This window comes from Falco peregrinus, chromosome 7 (assembly GCF_023634155.1).
Source record: "Falco peregrinus isolate bFalPer1 chromosome 7, bFalPer1.pri, whole genome shotgun sequence".
Classification (NCBI taxonomy): Eukaryota; Metazoa; Chordata; class Aves; order Falconiformes; family Falconidae; genus Falco; species Falco peregrinus.
Window position 1 is genome coordinate 84,475,758 of NC_073727.1, and position 17,898 is coordinate 84,493,655.

General features: G+C 37.8%; 1 protein-coding gene across 1 annotated transcript in view; it reads right to left on the reverse strand.

Annotated features, from left to right (window-relative positions):
• ME1 (malic enzyme 1) overlaps positions 1–17,898 on the reverse strand; it is a 185,188-nt gene that overhangs the window by 91,499 nt on the left and 75,791 nt on the right. Inside the window, exons 4-5 of the mRNA XM_055810717.1 lie at positions 13,939–14,014; positions 12,561–12,722 (exon numbers count right to left, since the gene is read on the reverse strand). Coding sequence (XP_055666692.1) covers positions 12,561–12,722; positions 13,939–14,014 — 238 coding nt within the window. The remainder of the gene's footprint in view (positions 1–12,560; positions 12,723–13,938; positions 14,015–17,898) is intronic.

Below are 17,898 nucleotides of genomic sequence, written 5' to 3' on the forward strand. Positions count from 1 at the left end.
CATGCTATCCAACATAAACATTTCCAGATATTCATTTCTGCCCTTTTTTATAGATCCCCTTGTGCTGAAAGGTGAAATAAGAAGAAATGAAATGGACTGACAGAACTGCCAGTAACATTGGTGGCCAGCTCATTCTTTCTAATGTCAGCTGAAACTGAGACTTAAATCCCATGTCACCATGTATATTCTTTCTGCTAAAAACTTCCCCTCTTCAACTTCTCTGCTCTTGAAAATTGTTGCAGATATGCTGTTTGGTAAATGTGAAAATCTGAAGCACCACCTGGCTTCGTCACATTTTCCATGGTCTAATGAAACAGAGTATTTCACAAAACAAATATTCATAAATAGCATGTTTCATAAAAACAGATGAACAGTCTCAGACAAAGAATACCATGTATTCCTAGCCAAAATGGCAAACTCTAAAGGACAACAATGGATCAAAAGTAACAATTGCTGAGGTTTTCTCATGCACTAAGCAGTAGGATGGCATTTCTCAAAGGTAGAAAGAGTTTGCTTAAATTAGCTTGACATAAGTTCTGAAACAAGAATTAGTCTCTGTAGAAGCCTCCTGAGCTACAGCAACAGTATATCAGCTGCAGAGAGAAAGTGGAGTGCAAACTGAGTATGAATTCGTGTATCTAACTCAAGCACCTATACGGGGTATTTCAGTACCTAAACTAGTCCAAGCTCTTTTTGCAGCACACAGACAAAAAAGAGACAGCTTTAAAATACAGTTCATCGGATCAATTTGAGACAGCTGCTCTACAAGAAAAAGCATCTGCTCCTTTTCGTAAAACTCATTTAGGATGATTAGCTCAGGTTCAGATGACTCCAGCTCCGCATCCCTTTCTCAGCCATTCTGAGCTTACCTAGTCTGATGATGGGGCGCCAGATTCTCAAGACTAATAATTCAAGACTATAATGGTCCATTCCACTGAACCTGAAGTATGGGAAAGGCAAAAAGAGAACAGGCAGAAATATCGCTGCCTGAGTGGGTATACTATAGAAGTCCAGATTTAGGTTTAGTGCACAGGCAATACAGAAAGGCTGGATGGTTACAAGAAGATTGCAAACACTAATCTCTAGTATTTTATAAAAGTGTAAGAGTATTTTAAGCAGAGGCAACATAGGATGATGGTGGATGTAAGTCTGGCACTGAAATACATGATAGCGTTTTATACTACATGCATGTTAAAAAGATAGTATGATCTTGAAAGTCTACTTAATTTAATTGTACTAGAACAATTAGATGAGTTTTAAAAATTGCAGTAACCTTCTGTTGTACAATGACAACAGTAAGCCCCTGGTGAAAAAAAAATAAGACTTACTCTCTCTTGTTTTTTTTAATTTATTTAAAAAGAAGTGTAAGTATCTTTGCTAATGAAAGGAAATGTAAATCATGGCATTTTTGATCCCTGTATTAAGGCAAAAGGAGATGAGCATTATAACATTAGTTATGTAAACGCAGAATGCCTTTCTACTATTAAAGAAAAGAGCACATTACAAGTGAATGCAGCGTTAAACAAAATGCTGTTAGTGTACATCTTATGAAACTGAGAAAAATATTCAAAAAGGATATATGTTTAGAAGTCAAGCCCGTTTAAATTTGAGTTTTATTGGTAAAACTGCTGTTGTTCACAGTTGCTGAGCTATGCCTAAGAAACTATGAGAAAAGCATCTAAATGAAAACAAGGGATGTGATATAATACATTCCCACGGGAAAACCACTGTAAAGAATAGCAAATGATCTACATTTGCAAATAAGTCAAAACAGTTAACAGCTCTAAATATGGTGGGAAATGCTGTTCCCATTTGTGCACAATTATTTCATAAACAGGGTAGGCAGTGTTTTGTATTTCAGCTCTCTTAATACACGATTAGTAGAATGCGTTCCCTAGGAAGCACAACGGGACACTGCCTTCTAATGAAAGTTTCATATAACCAAGGAACTGCACAGTAAGGCAGAAGATACAGTAGAAATAGTAATTTAAAAAAATAAATTGCAGAAGACTATGGACAAAATACAAGACAAACTTAGAGTTTCTTCAAAAGGCAGTCTTTAAAAGACTGAAAGAGATTGGAAACCTCAGTATCTTGGGTGAATTTTGTCTCTCGGGATTCCCTTCCTGGAACCCCATCTCAACAACACGCTGCAGCCACTTCAGGCAAGGGTTCTACACCACAGAGGGTAAAAAAACCTTCCTGACTAAAGCCATATGCAGTTTTGAGGATACACTTGAAAGTATAAATTAGGAAATTTATTACTAGAGTATTCAGCAAAACACCTGATTGTTAAGATTTTTAATTGCAGAAGTGAATTCTGAAATATAGCAACATTCACTATTAAAACCAATGAAAATAATTGTGTAAAACACACCATCAGCAAATTATTTTCTGATTTCTCGCAAGAAAATCATGATGCAAGAGGTCTCCTTGACTGTTACTGAACTGCATTTTTAGGCTACCCTAACAGATAACATTAACTGCTAACAACAGTTTCCTTGGCATTCGCTCGGAGCTCAGGTCCACTCCGCAGGACTCTACCGACTCAGGGAGAAAAGCCAACAGTAAAGAATGAGCCATTTTCCTTTCCTAAGACTTAAGACAGTAACTGCTTGGCTAGTAAGCTTTTATGGCCTTTTCTTTCTTTCTTTCTTTTTATTTCTTGTAGTTATCTGTTACTCAAGATGCCTGATGCATCTTGTCAGTGGGCATGCACACCTGCACACATCACATTGGATATGTTGGGGGGGGGGGGGGGGGGGGAAGAGTCTGTGAAAATTGATTATAGCTCTCATATGGGAACATATGGAGGAAAAAAAAGCACAGACAAGTCAGATGCAAGCTAACATGCAGACTGACACATTTAACAAGATTAAAACAGGAAATGTGGTTTCCAAATAAAACACAGTATTCAAAAAACCAGAATATTCTGTACAATAAAGGTCTTTCTATCCAGTAACAATTTACCATTTCTGTTGCTGACAGAGCTCTGTGAAAATACAGAATATATTAACTCTATGTATGATGTAATGGACATATCTGTGTGTGCACAAACACTTCCACATAAATTAATGCAAAGTCTGAATGTGCACCTATGGTTAGATTGAAATGGGGATTCTCTATTACTTCCTTCCTCCTCTCATCACATTATCAACCACAAGTTACTCAACAAATACTACCTAACTTTGTGCAGCTCAGTACAATGGGATCAAATATAAAAAGTTTTGACTAAAGCCCTGAGTAGAGTGACCTTTGGAAAGTCTTATTGCTCTGATTCATTATTTGTGATGATATTAATGTCTGTACTAGAATAAAATAATCTGATATGTCAAAACTTAAGTTTAACCTTTTTTCCACAAGATTCAGAAAAGCACATAAAAAATGGCAGTTTCTTCCACATCTGTAATGTCAAAGTAAAGTGAAGAAAACTCAGTGCTTGCAAAAAAAACCACAGAAGAAGAATTCTAATATGCTACGGAAGATGATCTTGGATAAGTAGTCATTTAACCACACCTTTCACTACCACCTTGGCAGGAATTTCAGTATTAAATAATACCAGTCACACAGCCCTATTTATTCACTGGAAATGTGGGAATATTCTGAAATTCTGATGGATATTTTCATGTCTGCATTTTTTTTTTCTTACTTCCGTTGTCAGCAATTCATGTATTTCGAAATATTAAATTTCCAAATCAAATCTGTGGGAAAACTGTAGTTGTTAAATATCCCCATGCCTCCTCTTGCTCACTATAGTAATCTGTATGTAAGGCTCTGTGCCAGTCCACACATCCCAGGGTGTACCTCACCAGCTCAGCAACATGGGGGCAATGAAGCTTCATAGGAAACACAATCAAGCAGAAACTCCTGATACACAGAGAAAAAATACTGAGGCATGAAAAATCCAAAAAAAGTGATGGAATCGACTTTAGGATTTAAATTATAACGCCACCTCCACCAAATACATAAAGTAAAACCTCAAACCAGCTTATCACACTATTTATCAGTGGGTTTAGAACATCCCATAGATCTCAATCCTTAAAGTACAAGAGGTTTGGGCTTAAGTTTGTAGTGGATTGTAACAGAGGGAACAGATTTGACATATTACTCTGGGGAAAAAATAAAATAAAGTTTATCATATCCTGTGAAGTACTCACTTCACATCTACAACAAACAGAAAATACTAAGGAGACAAAACCAGCAATAATAACATGTTGCTTACAAAGGACATGAAATTTTAATATACGTGAAGACAATAAAAAGATGCTGCTATGTTTAAAAGTCCAAAGAAGACTCAAGGGACGTTAGCATTTGCCAATGGTATGTTTCTAATATACAGCAGATAAAGCACTAATATCTAGCTAAAACTCCTCTGTAATAATAAAAATGCCACTCCATTTGAATATTGAAATATCATACAGGTGTTTTCCTTCAGGTTTTCATGAATTACCTTAGCAGTATGTATACTGCATGGCCGCATGATTAACTATGTCCTTCACCGAATATACCACGTAGAAACTATTACCTGGAATCTGGAGCAACTTTGGCAGTAACTGAACTTTTAAATTAAAAAGCAGATGCTTAATGAGAAATAAATAAATAAATTTGTCACCATATTACACTCATTTTACAATAGCTGTACTTTCAATAGCATGTATAAAAACTGGTGCAAACTACCCTCTCATTCTGATAAAATTCAATGATTTTGATCAATACTTCCTCCTAAGAGTAGACTGGACTTGTCAAGATATTGCTTTGGATATACAATATTCCACAAGATCACATACCTGAATCTTTAGTTTTCAATTTATTTCAAGTTTCCCTTGAGGCAAGTTTATTACATCTAATTTCTTGTCTGTTGCCTAAAGCTTGTGATTTCATTTACTCTTCCTCACCTGTTTCATTACTTTCTACGTGCTCTATTGAATATGCAACCTGGCAAGCTCACAAGACTCAATACCTGAGAAATAGAAAGCTAGGAATTTGCAGAACAGAATAATGTAAAATAACGTTTGACAGAAAAAGCGATCTACAACTTAGTCAAAAGACTGAGTTCAAAATGTGTTACTAACAAATCAGCAGCATACGGCAGAAACGTATTCAGATGGTAAATCCAGATTATTATTACACCTACAAACTCTCGACACATCTGAGTTAAAATACAAAGTCAAAATAACTTTTGAAACTTTTCAAGTTGTGAACATATCACCAGACATACTGTAACTATTCACTAAGAGCATTCAAGAGTAAGAAAAGGAAAGCTCTCCAAAAAATGCTGAAAAACATCAGCTGTCTGATACTTGTGATCCACTCAAGCATGTCACCCAACAGCCCCTGCACTGAGGACAAATGGTGGCTCTTGTAAGAAACATCCCTTCCCCAGATCATTCTTTAGGTCTGCAAGTATAATATGGAGACTGGCACAGTTTCAGGTGTTCCTGTTGTTTAAATAAAGCATGTTTAGTTGGGATGGGCAATGCCATATTCATTTCAGAGGTGGAATTTTCTGAAACACACTGAAAGATGATTCTAAACCCCCCAGTTTTAGAAGACAGATCTATAAAAACAGATTGTACTCGCCCATTTCCTCCTCTAACACATATTCAGTCCACTCCAAATAACTGAACAAACTTAAAAGGAGTCTACCAATTCCCATAAATTAAATTATATTTTTTCCTTCTGCACAATGGCCTAGACAGAACTGTAATTCAGAAAGTACTTTAATTTTCAGTACTTCTAAACACTGAAAAAAAAAAAAAAAGAAAGAAAAGAAAAAATGGCTTATGACATTGACTCTAGGAAAAGTAATATCCTACCACAACATTTTCTTGCCAACTGGAAGCCAGGAAGGAGGAGGGAAAAGGAATATTAATGTATTTTCTCCTTCGTTCAAGTGTTGGCAGTCTACTACCAGGGAAGGATCTAGCAGCAAGATGTAAGGGGGGGAAAAATTCCACAAGTAATACAGAACTTAACTGGTGAAAGAGATTGCAATTACCTCCTACCAGCACGACACAGACAGATGGTAGCCAAATGATAAAAAAACCACAGAAGATTTACTCCATCAATAGTTTTACAAATGTTCATGCCTGGAATTGAGCACCATTGAGCCACAGCATTACCTTTGAGAACCTTCCCTCGTCTGACTGTTTTGTGGAACGTGGGAAAAAGCCTCTCAGTCAACCACATTAATTTGGTCAGTAACATTTTAACATAGCTAAATGAGAAGCTGTGTATCTAGAAACTTCCTGTTTTGATCACACACAGAGTCATTTTATTTCAGAAATACTCAGAACTACTAGGGAGCACACTAGAGAATATAACCTAGAAGTGAGATTCCCATATATGCACCAGATAAAAAAAGAGATCCTTTTTTTATAGACAGGAGCAACCTCTACTCATAGAATTCAGGAAATACTACTACTATTTTACAGCAAAACTATCACTGAAATGGTGCCTCTAGTTCTAAAAACCATTGTTCAAGGGGAAGGCAAAAGGACATTTTTAAAATCAGAGAGCATAATCATTCCATAACACATTTATTACATAAAAACCTGTGTAAAAGTGCCACTCATCTATATACAAATGCCAACTGTGACTGTCTTGTATTTACAGATCCCTCCAGCTGTACACAATTTACATGATTTGTTTGATACATTTATATCTTTAGAATGATAAGATATGAAATTGCAGGTTTCCTCTATACTCAGCTTTCTTCTGTCCAGGTTTATATTTTGGTTGCAATATGAATAATAACAGCAGGTTTGTTTCTGTTTTCTCAAGAGTTTCTGTTTGCACGTTCATAGGTAGGTATTTTTCAAGAATACGAATTTTGGAAGGCTGGTACCAGTTCTTATGTATGACAAAGTAATTTGGGGAAATGCAGTAAGCTAACTAGCACAAGTTAAAGAACTGAGCTTGAATTTGCACCTCAGCTGTTCTGGATTCAGTCTTCCACCATGGATGCCTGTCATTCCTCCAGAGGAGTCAGAACTGCCAGCCCAGTCATGCTCATTGACCTATTTAGGGCAAGTGTGAGAACTGTTACATTCCTGCATTTAGATACTTGTAGGAAGTTAAGGGAAAAAATATTCCGAAGAAAAGCATGCAGGAAATAACTTGAAATAGCAGCCCACAAGTCCCTGAAGTGTGGCAGACGAAGGAGTAGCTGCCCCGCGTTTCTCTCTTGTGCATTGTTCAATATTTAAATGTCTGTATTTGACAGTTATAGGAATAAAGAATGGCTTCAGAGACACACTTGCAAAAAAGTGAACTGACCGTCACGATTCATCCATACCTTAATGGCATAGATGTATATATATACACACATCTGAGACCAGACAGCTATTTAACCATGTCTACCCAGGGCAACAGGATTGTGTGTCCAGCTGCTTTGAAGCCATCATCACAGCTGTAGCCAGAGTAACTCCTGGCACCTGGGCAATCCTGATGGCTGGTTTGTGGCCACTGTCCTGGTGCTCAGAGCACCAAGATGCCTTCTGCTAAAAGCTGCCTATCTAAAAAGTCCTTTCACTACCAGCTGTCTGGGCTTTTCCGTGTTGTGTGGAAGTACTGTTTGGAAAAGTTGGATGCTTTCTACCTAAGCTGACATATATGGTCAATGGTTTATGTTTAAATGGTAATACACAATTAATCATTCCAAAATCAACACAACTGGCCTTTGCCAGTATTGAATTTGCACATTGCAGTCAGTCCAGGATTGTTCTGGCAGCCCTGAACTTGTCAAAGCCTCTCTTGTAAGGTACCAAATAAACACAGTTCTCATTCCTCTGTTAAGCATCCGTTATTAGATTAAGATTTTTATGGTCAGAAGAAATCCTTTCACCACTGGTTTGACTTCTATATAACATGAGCCATCACTCTTCCTAGATTCCATTCCTGCTCTGGCTGAATAATAGCATTTTAACCAAACCACGTCTCGTCTATGACCCTCGGACACTAAAAGTATTGCCTCGAAATCATCGATAGAGATACTAAACATTGCAGAGCTGAAAAAAAACCCCTGAAATACCATAAAACCACAACTATTTTATTATTCCTCACAGAAATATATGTTTTAAATCACATTTTTTTAGTAACACAGGAGGCCTGCTTTGTTTTTTCATTGGTCCAGTTTCTTAAAAGGAACATTATCAATTCAAATGTGTTACTGAAGGTAAAAAATAAGTCAGCCAAAAATCTGCAAACTCGCTTTAACATTAGATTACATTTGTTTTTAATAAGCCCATTCCAAGCAATAGCTATTTTACCCTCAATTCTTGATGAGTCAAACTTTCTGATTTTACTTAACTCTTTATCTAAGGTTACAGCACCAGGACCATTGTATTTTAAATAACAGTCTTAACTTTAATCCATTCTTCCTGAACCTCTCAGTTCATCCCAGATATAATAAAAACCCCAGTATTTACTCCCCAGCCAGCTCAGCATGGTCCAGAAAGCTTTTACCAGAGTTTTTTTTTAAAAAGAACTGGCCAAAGCTTTATTTTGACATTCTGATTTAAGGATCTTGACAAATTTTTAAAGCTTTGGTTTAACATATTAATTTGCTGTTAACAAAATGGAAAAAAAAGACTTCTTGCCATGATAGATAAAACTGACATTTTAAAAATATCTACCACGTTTATACTGACAATCTATTACTTCCACAGTATTATAAGTACTACCATTAAGGTAAAGCATCAGGAACAACAGAAAATCTCATTCTTACTGTTCACAATTAATACGGATTAAGTTTCTTTTCTTTAGTGTCTTTTGCTTTTTTATTGCCTGTAAACCCAGTTTTTTAACTTGGTTTCTATTATTGGGTTTTGCTGTTCGGTTGGGGTTTTTAAACTGACAGTTTTCACATCCCTGTAAGCTAGGGTGATTTTTAACCAACAGGCTTGCCTCAATGTTGTTTATTTTGTGAGAGTTTAATAGCATGTTTTAAGTAGCAAACAATCATTATTCATATTGTAACATTTAAACATTTTCCCTTGACTTGGCTTAAGTATTTCCATTCCTTAAACCATCCTGCTTACAGTGCTGAGTACATGTGTTTCGGGTAGGTCTCCATTAAGTTGTAGCTGCCTGTACCTTGACAACCATTTCTTTTTCTTCTGCAGTTTGTATCTTTAACCATTTCAAGGTGATTAACCTTTACCTCTATAATGCTAGATGAATGCCCAGAATACAGAGATTGCATCACCTCAGGATTTCCTACAACACTTTCATACTGAGACTAGTGCCTGAGGATGTTTTACTTGGGTTGAAATGCCACCTAAGAAGCACCATCCTCACACTTGAAACATGCACGGCTACTGGGTAAGGCATTTTTAGTGAGACTGTGACTGTCTGTAGTAAATAACTAATGGTACTCCAAATAACATTTTAAATGCTTTGGATAAAAACGTCCTATCAGCAATTACTTGCCTCCAATGTGCCAATGCCTTACAAAACAGGTATGTTATTTTTGGCAGTAGTCAACAGCACTTCTCTGGACTCTCAGTCTCACACTGATTACATGGAGTAATTTACTAGTTTAGTCACGCAAGTCTTTCTACTAAGTCCATTCTTACCCATAAACAATTAGTTTCCATTTCTCTTGCTTATTATCTAGGCAACTGTACAAAAATGCTTTGCTTCTCTTCTCTTTCCTTTGTTTTATAAGTAGCAGGATAATACGCCAGCTAATAATCCCTCTGCTAACACTAATGGTAATAAGGCTTTTAATAATCATCAGAAATCAAGTGAGTTGCTCCTCAGAGTTTCTGTTTTGAGTCCTGTATACAGCAAAACAACACAGGATGAGAATTTGTGAAGGTTTTTTTGCAATCTGCTTTAGAGTAAGACTTAATTTTCTAGAGAATTTGCAGGTTGTGCACAACTGTATTATAGTTGCCAAAAATACGTTTTAAAACTTATTTTAAAGAGGCCCCCACAGAATGGGAGAAGGAACTAATCTAAATGGAAAACATCTGCACATTTAAAAAAACACGTTCAGCATAATTACTATTTATATGTGCTCAAGATATGAGTGATTTCTATTGTATCTTATTATGGAAAACCCTGGTCAGAGTAAGAAAATCTAGCATAAAAATACAGTTATTTGTCCAAGAGGTTTAGATTTTAAGATAAGGAATTGCAGTGCAATTCCACAGCAGCTTGACCTAATACATCAGCTTAGCCAGAAAAATGTGATTGCTTTTCAGTCGTTTCAGTTTTCTGCAGTGGCTCACCACCTGGTTACATGAACACCAGCATTAGGGAGGGGACACAGGTATGCTGCTGGGTGACCGGGAGGGTGTTAGAAGGCAGAAATTAAGAGAGCTGGTGCCCTAGGATCCCTGACTTTGAAGTAGCCAGGGAACTACACCCACAGTCCCATTAATTAACACTATCAGGCCCATGTAATCTCTTCAGTCAAGGGGTACAGCAATAAAGTCCCACCTGTTCATAACCCAGCAGCAGAATTCAGAGGTCTCATTCCCAGTTACAGCTGTTGAATAAATGCTTAAGCATCTGAGCAACCAGTTCCTACTGGAAAAAAAGCCACCAAACATCTACGTTTCGAAATGTAGTCTAGCACAACCCTGCAAGAGCAATTGTGCTGCCTCTGGACTCGACCATAACCTAACCATGATGCACAGCCTTGATTTCTCTCATGCTGCCGACTCCTCCTCACCCCTGCAAAAACCAAGATGAGCATAAACGGCACTGATACGTAAGCTAATATAATTCCTTGCATCTGCTACAGCACTGGAAAAAAACAACAAAAATAACTCTTTACTCAACCCCCCATTCATTCAAACTTAGTTTAAGGTCTCTGGTACCAGTAAATTTAGCTGGGTATTTTAGGCTGTTGGCCAGCACACGTATGTCTGAGCTCGATACGCGCCAGGGCAGACACAAAAAGCAGCCCGGCAGAAGCAGTCCTGTGCTGCCCTGCTAACTGCCGTGCTGCCTGGGGACTCAAACAGGCTCAGCCTCTAACTGCACTGTACAACTGAACTGAAGCAGTTCGTAATACGGTTGTAAAATCAGAAGTCATATTCTAAAGTGAAACAACAAAAAGGCATTCTCCTGATCCGAAGGCAGGTGTTTCAGAGCATCAACAAACCCCAGCTCACATGATTTTTATGCATCTTGTAATACTTTAGGTTTGCCGCTCTTTCATACGCATTGAACTCATTGCTTAGTCACAAGAAGAGTGACATGAGAGTTGAGCTACTGGTATGGGTAAGCTTGTTTAGCTATTTGTGTGTGTAAGATATCTTTCCAGAAAATAACGTGCTATGAAAAACTGAAAATTACAATTAAATTCAAGCAAAAAAGCAAAATTTAAAGCCTACTGCAGTATCAGAATACAATTACCTGCCTAGAAACATTCAGTAACAGATTAAAGAACCAGCCCAGCTGCTCAAACCAGAAATAAAAACACTTTATAGCTAATGAGACTTGTATGTGATTTGGTATGGCTACGCGCTACAGTGGTCAGATACATCTCACAAAGAAGTTTGCTTTCGGAAGCGGGGTCTTGGGGGATAAAGAGAGGGTAGCAGGCTATTCCGCCGTTCATTAATGCTTTCATGATGTATTGTCTAAGCTATCCCGGCTGGGCAGGGGTGGAGGTGTGTGTATAAAGCTGAAGATGCACACACCCAACCCAACAATCCAGAAGTCCCAGCTAAATTTACTGGTACAGGAATGCTTTATTTACTTATAATACACATAAACCTCTGATACATTTGTCATGCACAAAGTTTAATACTTGCATCATTTATAATATAACATTTGTTTACTTCTGCTAAAGCACAATGATATTGCTGGTGATAGTTAATTTGACATCATTCAGAGTCACTAATTCAAGTATTCTTTCAGAAAAAAAAGAAGGAAGAACAGGGGCCAAGTAATTAACTAGTAATCCCGGGAGCCCTGGAAACAACAGAGCCAATGTTCAACAACTTTAAATCTCTGCACTTCACACAAATGGGAAGCCAAGTTAAAGAGGGCAAGGTCCACTTACTTGAAGCACTAGGACCTCATTTGGGGAAAACTCATAACATTGCAGTGCTTTCTATAGCTAAAGTCAACGTACAACTGAAGTACATAGACTCACATTCCCAGCACAGATCAGGCTATAGCTTCAAGCTGTTCACCAAAATGAGGGGCACAGTCAGAATTCCCATCTGAAGTCACTGCAGAGGAATTCTGCAGCAGAAGTGGAGAAAGAATGCTGCCTTAAATTGAACTTTTAACTCTACTGTCCCCATCTTCTTGAAATCTAATTTCCCTTACCGCTTTTTAATGTGTACAATTATGCAGCACGTTTTTACAGACAACTGCGTCCTTAAATTACTTGAGCCTTACCAATCTACACTGTGCATTAGGATGAGTGTATTTGTACTGTCCATTAGGCTGATACCTTTTGCATAGGAGTTTTCAGTTTGCACATAACCAAAGGCGGTACCATAACACAGAAAAACAACCTTTTACTATTCAACTTTTATGTACTTCCCTTCAAAAAGCTAACGCTCACTACACCCCAGAAAAGTATTTACCTCGTTATCTGTTCCCACATCCAACATCACTGGTAGACACTCATTAGGTTTTACTCCTCCACATGCCGTATAAAGTGCCAGTTTACCAACAGGAATGCCCATTCCATAACAGCCAAGGTCTCCCAGACCAAGAATACGCTCTCCATCTGTCACCACAATAGCCTGGAGAAAGAAACAAAAGCACTGTAAAAATCACTTCTTTCTTTCTATGTACTAAGTATTCCTTTCTATGTACTAAGTATTCCATTATCTTCTTACCATCATTTTTTTGATTTTTTAATATGAGTTTTAACAGGTACCAAAAAAAATCAATAGGACAACAAAGGCCCAGAACAGTTTTATTGTATTTTGTGGCAGTTGTTACACTCTTTTAGACCCTTGCTTCATTGGAAAAGGGACTTTCATATAAGTTTTTTAAGAATACACAGGAGAAATATTTAGTATTACATTACAAGGGAACTGGCATTGTTCCCTCTTACATTTTTCTGTCAACAGTATGAGAACAGAATAGGAAGGGAAAGGAAGTTATCCACAAAAAAAGAAGAACCCCAGACTCCTGGGTTTTGTCATGGCTGTTTTCAGCAGAACCTGAGCCAGCCACTCCTGCTGGCCTTTGACAGGGCCGTCTACAGCCACCTCGTTCTTACCCTTCAAAGATGTATTTCTTCTTCCCTTGAGCAAATAACACACTCCATCATACTTATACATACGAGGAAGTATGTGTTTTCATTGACAGAAATACAACAACTCAGCAAACCCCACAAAACTGTCTGTGCTATAAAGGAAGGGTTTTCGTAGTACAGGATAGAAGTGGTCAGTATGGCAAGCAGCTGACAACACACTAATCTCCTTGTCAAACTCTGTGAAAAACCATTTTAGTTGGAAATTTAGTATTTTTTGTGAGAAAGCCCATCAGGTATCATGCGTGGAGAACTATTAACCCAAACGCTAGAAGGGGTCGCCAAGAGATCTCGTGGAGTGTCCGCCCTTGGAAATCAAAACCCACAGGCTGGACAGAGCCCTGAGCAACCTGCCCTGGCTGACCTTGCTTGAGCAGGAAGGATGGACTAGATGATCTCCAGAGGTGCCTTCCTACCTCAACCACTCTGTGATTCCCCGAAACGCAGAAAAACAATCAGGGTTTTTTTTCAAAGGATAATATTCAATGTAATTGACGGATTAATCAGTATAGGATGCCTATACCTAAACAAACAAGGTTTTAAAGCCCTCAAAGTTTGGCTGCAATGGCGTTTCTTTAAAAAATGAGCTAAGAAATCACCAAAATCTAATTGATAAAAAGCTTATAAAAACATCTTAACCAAGTTGCCTTGGGTGCAGAAAGATGTCAGCTTTGTCATGCAACTAAAACTGAACTTACCTTGATAATATTTTCTGGCCAGGACTTAAGCAATGTAGCAATGTGTCCTCGGTCATGGATAGTAATAAAAAGACCTCTGCAAATAAAAAAATACTTTTCATATAAGCAGGCAATTAAATATTTCAGTATAAATCTATTAAATAATAAATTAACTCTACGCAAATGTTTGCAAAGTACATAGATTCAGTTCAATAGTAAGTGCTCGATTTTGTGTGAATGAGTAAATTAAACGTCTGCATTTAGTATTAGTCAGAGAACATGTCACTCAGTAAAGCTCCACTGACCAGCAAGAGCCTGTAAGAGTCATTTCTGAAAATTGCCAAGTTTGATTTTAAAGCTTACTGAGCACTTGATGTGTTCAAATGTGTTTGTTAATTGTCCCAGACCACAAAACATGTTCATCGTATGACAGTGATCACTAGTGCCCCAGCCATCCTAACTTTCACAGACAAGAACAGGCCTAAGTTTTAATCTATGAGCAAAACCGTCCTTTGTCATTAGATAAAATAATTTAAGAGCATTCAGTGTCAGAAAACAGTCCATTACTTCTCTCTTTGATTTGAAAGCATGCAGCACATGCTACAGTGATGAGCCTACCAAATTTTTACTTTGAAGAGCGTTTGTAAGTTGGCCTTTAGTTCCATCAGTACAGAAGAGTATAAAACAAAATGACAGAAAAGTATAATTCTCATTTCATTTTTTATTTATTATAGAAGAAAAATCAATACAGTATCTTATCCTACTCTTCAGCATTTCATTCTTCATTTATTTTACTTGACATGCAGACATACATCCAGGTCCACTCAGACTGAATTCCATTTCTTATCTACGTTGCTCATGCAAGATAGTGGGAAAATATTCTCCCACTACATTCACTCTCAAAAACCATGAAGAAAACATCAATGAAGAAGTGCATGCCAAAGATGCTTTCCTGTCATTAAACTATGCATTAGTAAGTATAAGGAGTTGTCATCTGGAATTATTCTAAAGGATTTCATCCATGTATTATAAAAATTATAACGTAAAAATCAGAGAAGAATACTGAAAATTAAATTAAATCTAAGTCTATTATAATATATCCCATCTCACAGAAGTGGGTACATGACCATGTGCACCTAAATAAAACTAGTAACTCAGGGAAATGCTTATCAGATATGACCACAATTATTCCAAGTCAAGCAAAAAATATCCTGCAGCCTTAAAAAGTATATTAGTCAAGACACCAAAATTACTCCAAACATTGTATTTCATTTCATATGTTTATATATTTCATACATATTAGATTATATATGTATTTGTACATATAAATTATCACATATTCTATATTGTTAATGTTGAATTTTATAGTGAATGCCACATTTAAGTGTCTTCCTCCCCTCTTTCATGTCAAAAATAGACAACATAAATTATTATTTTGGACAAAAGGCAGTGTAAGAGACACTGCAATTAACCAAAGTATTTCTTAATCTTAAAGCTAATGATTCAGAAAGAGAAACCACAACCTCAGGTAGCTAATTAAATAAAAACTGGCATGCTCTAAAAGGGAACATACATATGCACTGTATAAAGGAAAAAAAAAATAATCAGCCATTTCTGGTCAGATATTTTTAACTGTTCAAATTTCATTTTATGCATTTCCCCCTAGAACTGGGAATTCTCTGATCCTGCCATTCCCAATTAATTCCTCTTCTGTGCCTATTCCCCTTGCTCAGAACAAACATACCAGATGATTACATCAGTTGTTTCTTAATAAGTAATGCCTGTCAGCAGACTAATTCTTACACCCCAGCGGAAATGACCATCCTCAGGGGCAGGAGGGTTAATATTTACAGCACTTTTCAGAAGTTGTGGTATTTACAACATAGAAGCATTTCTATTTGTGAGCCAGCTACCTGAAAAAAGATGGCCCTAACAGTGAAACGCCATAAAGCAGCAAAGCAAAATAAATGTGGATGCTTCCTTTCTCATGTGTTGTACAGTAAGACACTTTATAAAACATTGTGTAAACTGTCAAATCATAAAATACAGCTTAGCAAAATTGCTAGCCTCGGAGACAGTCAGTTGTGAGAGACGAGCATGTGAAAGGAAAGGAAGAAACGAAGAGCGCAGGAGGAAAGCCACCTAGAGCCATCACCCCTCTCCTTGCCCCCACCCTCCAATTCACACTGGCCTAATAGATTTGTGTTAAATGAAGCAAGATTTTGTATTGATTTTCTGAAGAGCTGGAGCTCAGCCCAGCGTGGTTAAATGACCTCTTCCTTGCAAGCTAAGGAGAGAGGTCTCCATGAATAAAATCCCCGGCAGAGAAAAATAAAGGCAGGGTGGCTACTCCAGAAGGAATTTTTGTTAAAACATTTGTAAGGACCTTTGAATAAGCTTTGAGAGCGCATTTCAGAAATCTGTCCAAGCAGGATCACATTCAAACTACAATGAAAAATAGGGGCTGAAGTGTAAACACTCATGTCAAAAGCATTTCACTCCCCTCCTTCGCCCCTTCCCTCCATTCTTCCTGTAGATTAATGACACGTTTCTGGACAAATGGCCCTGAGTGAGAAGAAAACCCTAGATTTAAGGGCACAGAATAAGAGGTAAGAATCTTTTATTCTTTTATCTGGATCTATTTTCATCATCTCTCATTCCCTTAGTTAAAGCACTTTTCTCCTTTAAGGTGTCCTCCGCGAGAAGCTGCACCAAGTTGCAAGAGGAACCCCAGCTTGCAACGGCGTCAGCCACAAGAATATTCAACCTACGTTACTAAGACTGAACTTGCTGGCAATTCTACCTGCAGACAACCACCAAAAGGCAGCATTATGTATTTTTAATTTTTCATGAGGTCATGCTATGTTCAGGAAAGGCACCAACCCATGAGGTTATTACAAGTGGGACAGGGTGACACAAGCTGACAAGGTAGCCAACCATTAGCTACCTAGCAGACATTATAGTTCTTTTTGGCTGGCATAGCACAGCCGTGAGAAGCGTCAAGAAAGAGGCAAGCTACACAATTTCATTTGGATTATGTATTTCAGTCCAGAAATAAGACAAAATTATACACTTGAGTATAATCTTAGTAATAATTGCTGTCATGGCAGTGACGCAGACCCTGCTCTGCTGGATGCAGAGCAAGAGACAGCCCATGTGATGTGCATCTTGTCTGACACAGTGCTTCAGGATGGGGCTGCTACTGCACATGGGCAAGTAACATTTCAGCACATGGAGAAAGAAGCAAGATACAGAAAATATTGCTTAAATATAGGGTTTTGTTTAAAAATAATAATAAAAAAAAAGATGAGGAAAAATATGGTGCTTGTTTTTCAGCATGCACATATTCAAATATCTGACAAAGCCATCTCATGGGAAAGTGGGCTTAAGTTCTCCTGTACACACTTGCAGAGCAGCCCAGCTTGGCAAGCTCACTGTAAAAGCAAGCATAGGTTTTTACGACATGGTACCGTCCTTTCTATTTAAACTGACAACTCTGTTACACATATCTTTTCTTAAAAGCCAACAAAATGAGACCTGCTGAGGCTTAAAAGGCCAATAAGCAAAATGTGACTTGAAAATTACTTGAAGCTTGCAGCAGCAGATTAGTCTTCAAATTAATGTGTTCATTTTGAACCTAGCACAATGCAGATCAACGTGGAACCTGCCTGAGCACATAATGCAGAAGGGCTCATCTTCAGTCACTTTGGCCCGTCAGCCTCCAGTTCAGCACTGGTTTATACCCGTCTAGCCAAAGGGATCACTTCTACCTATGCCCACTTGAAACAGTCAGACAATATATGAAACTTCAGCAGAGGAATAATTATGTAAAGAATTAACTATGCCACCTTTCTTGTCCCACCACCAGTAAGACCAGAGCCCTGAAGAGTGAGGGGGAACCCAACACTAGGGCACCGAGACCCACCCAACAAAGGGTGGATCTATTTTGTGTCACTGAGCTCACTACATTCTAGCAGATTT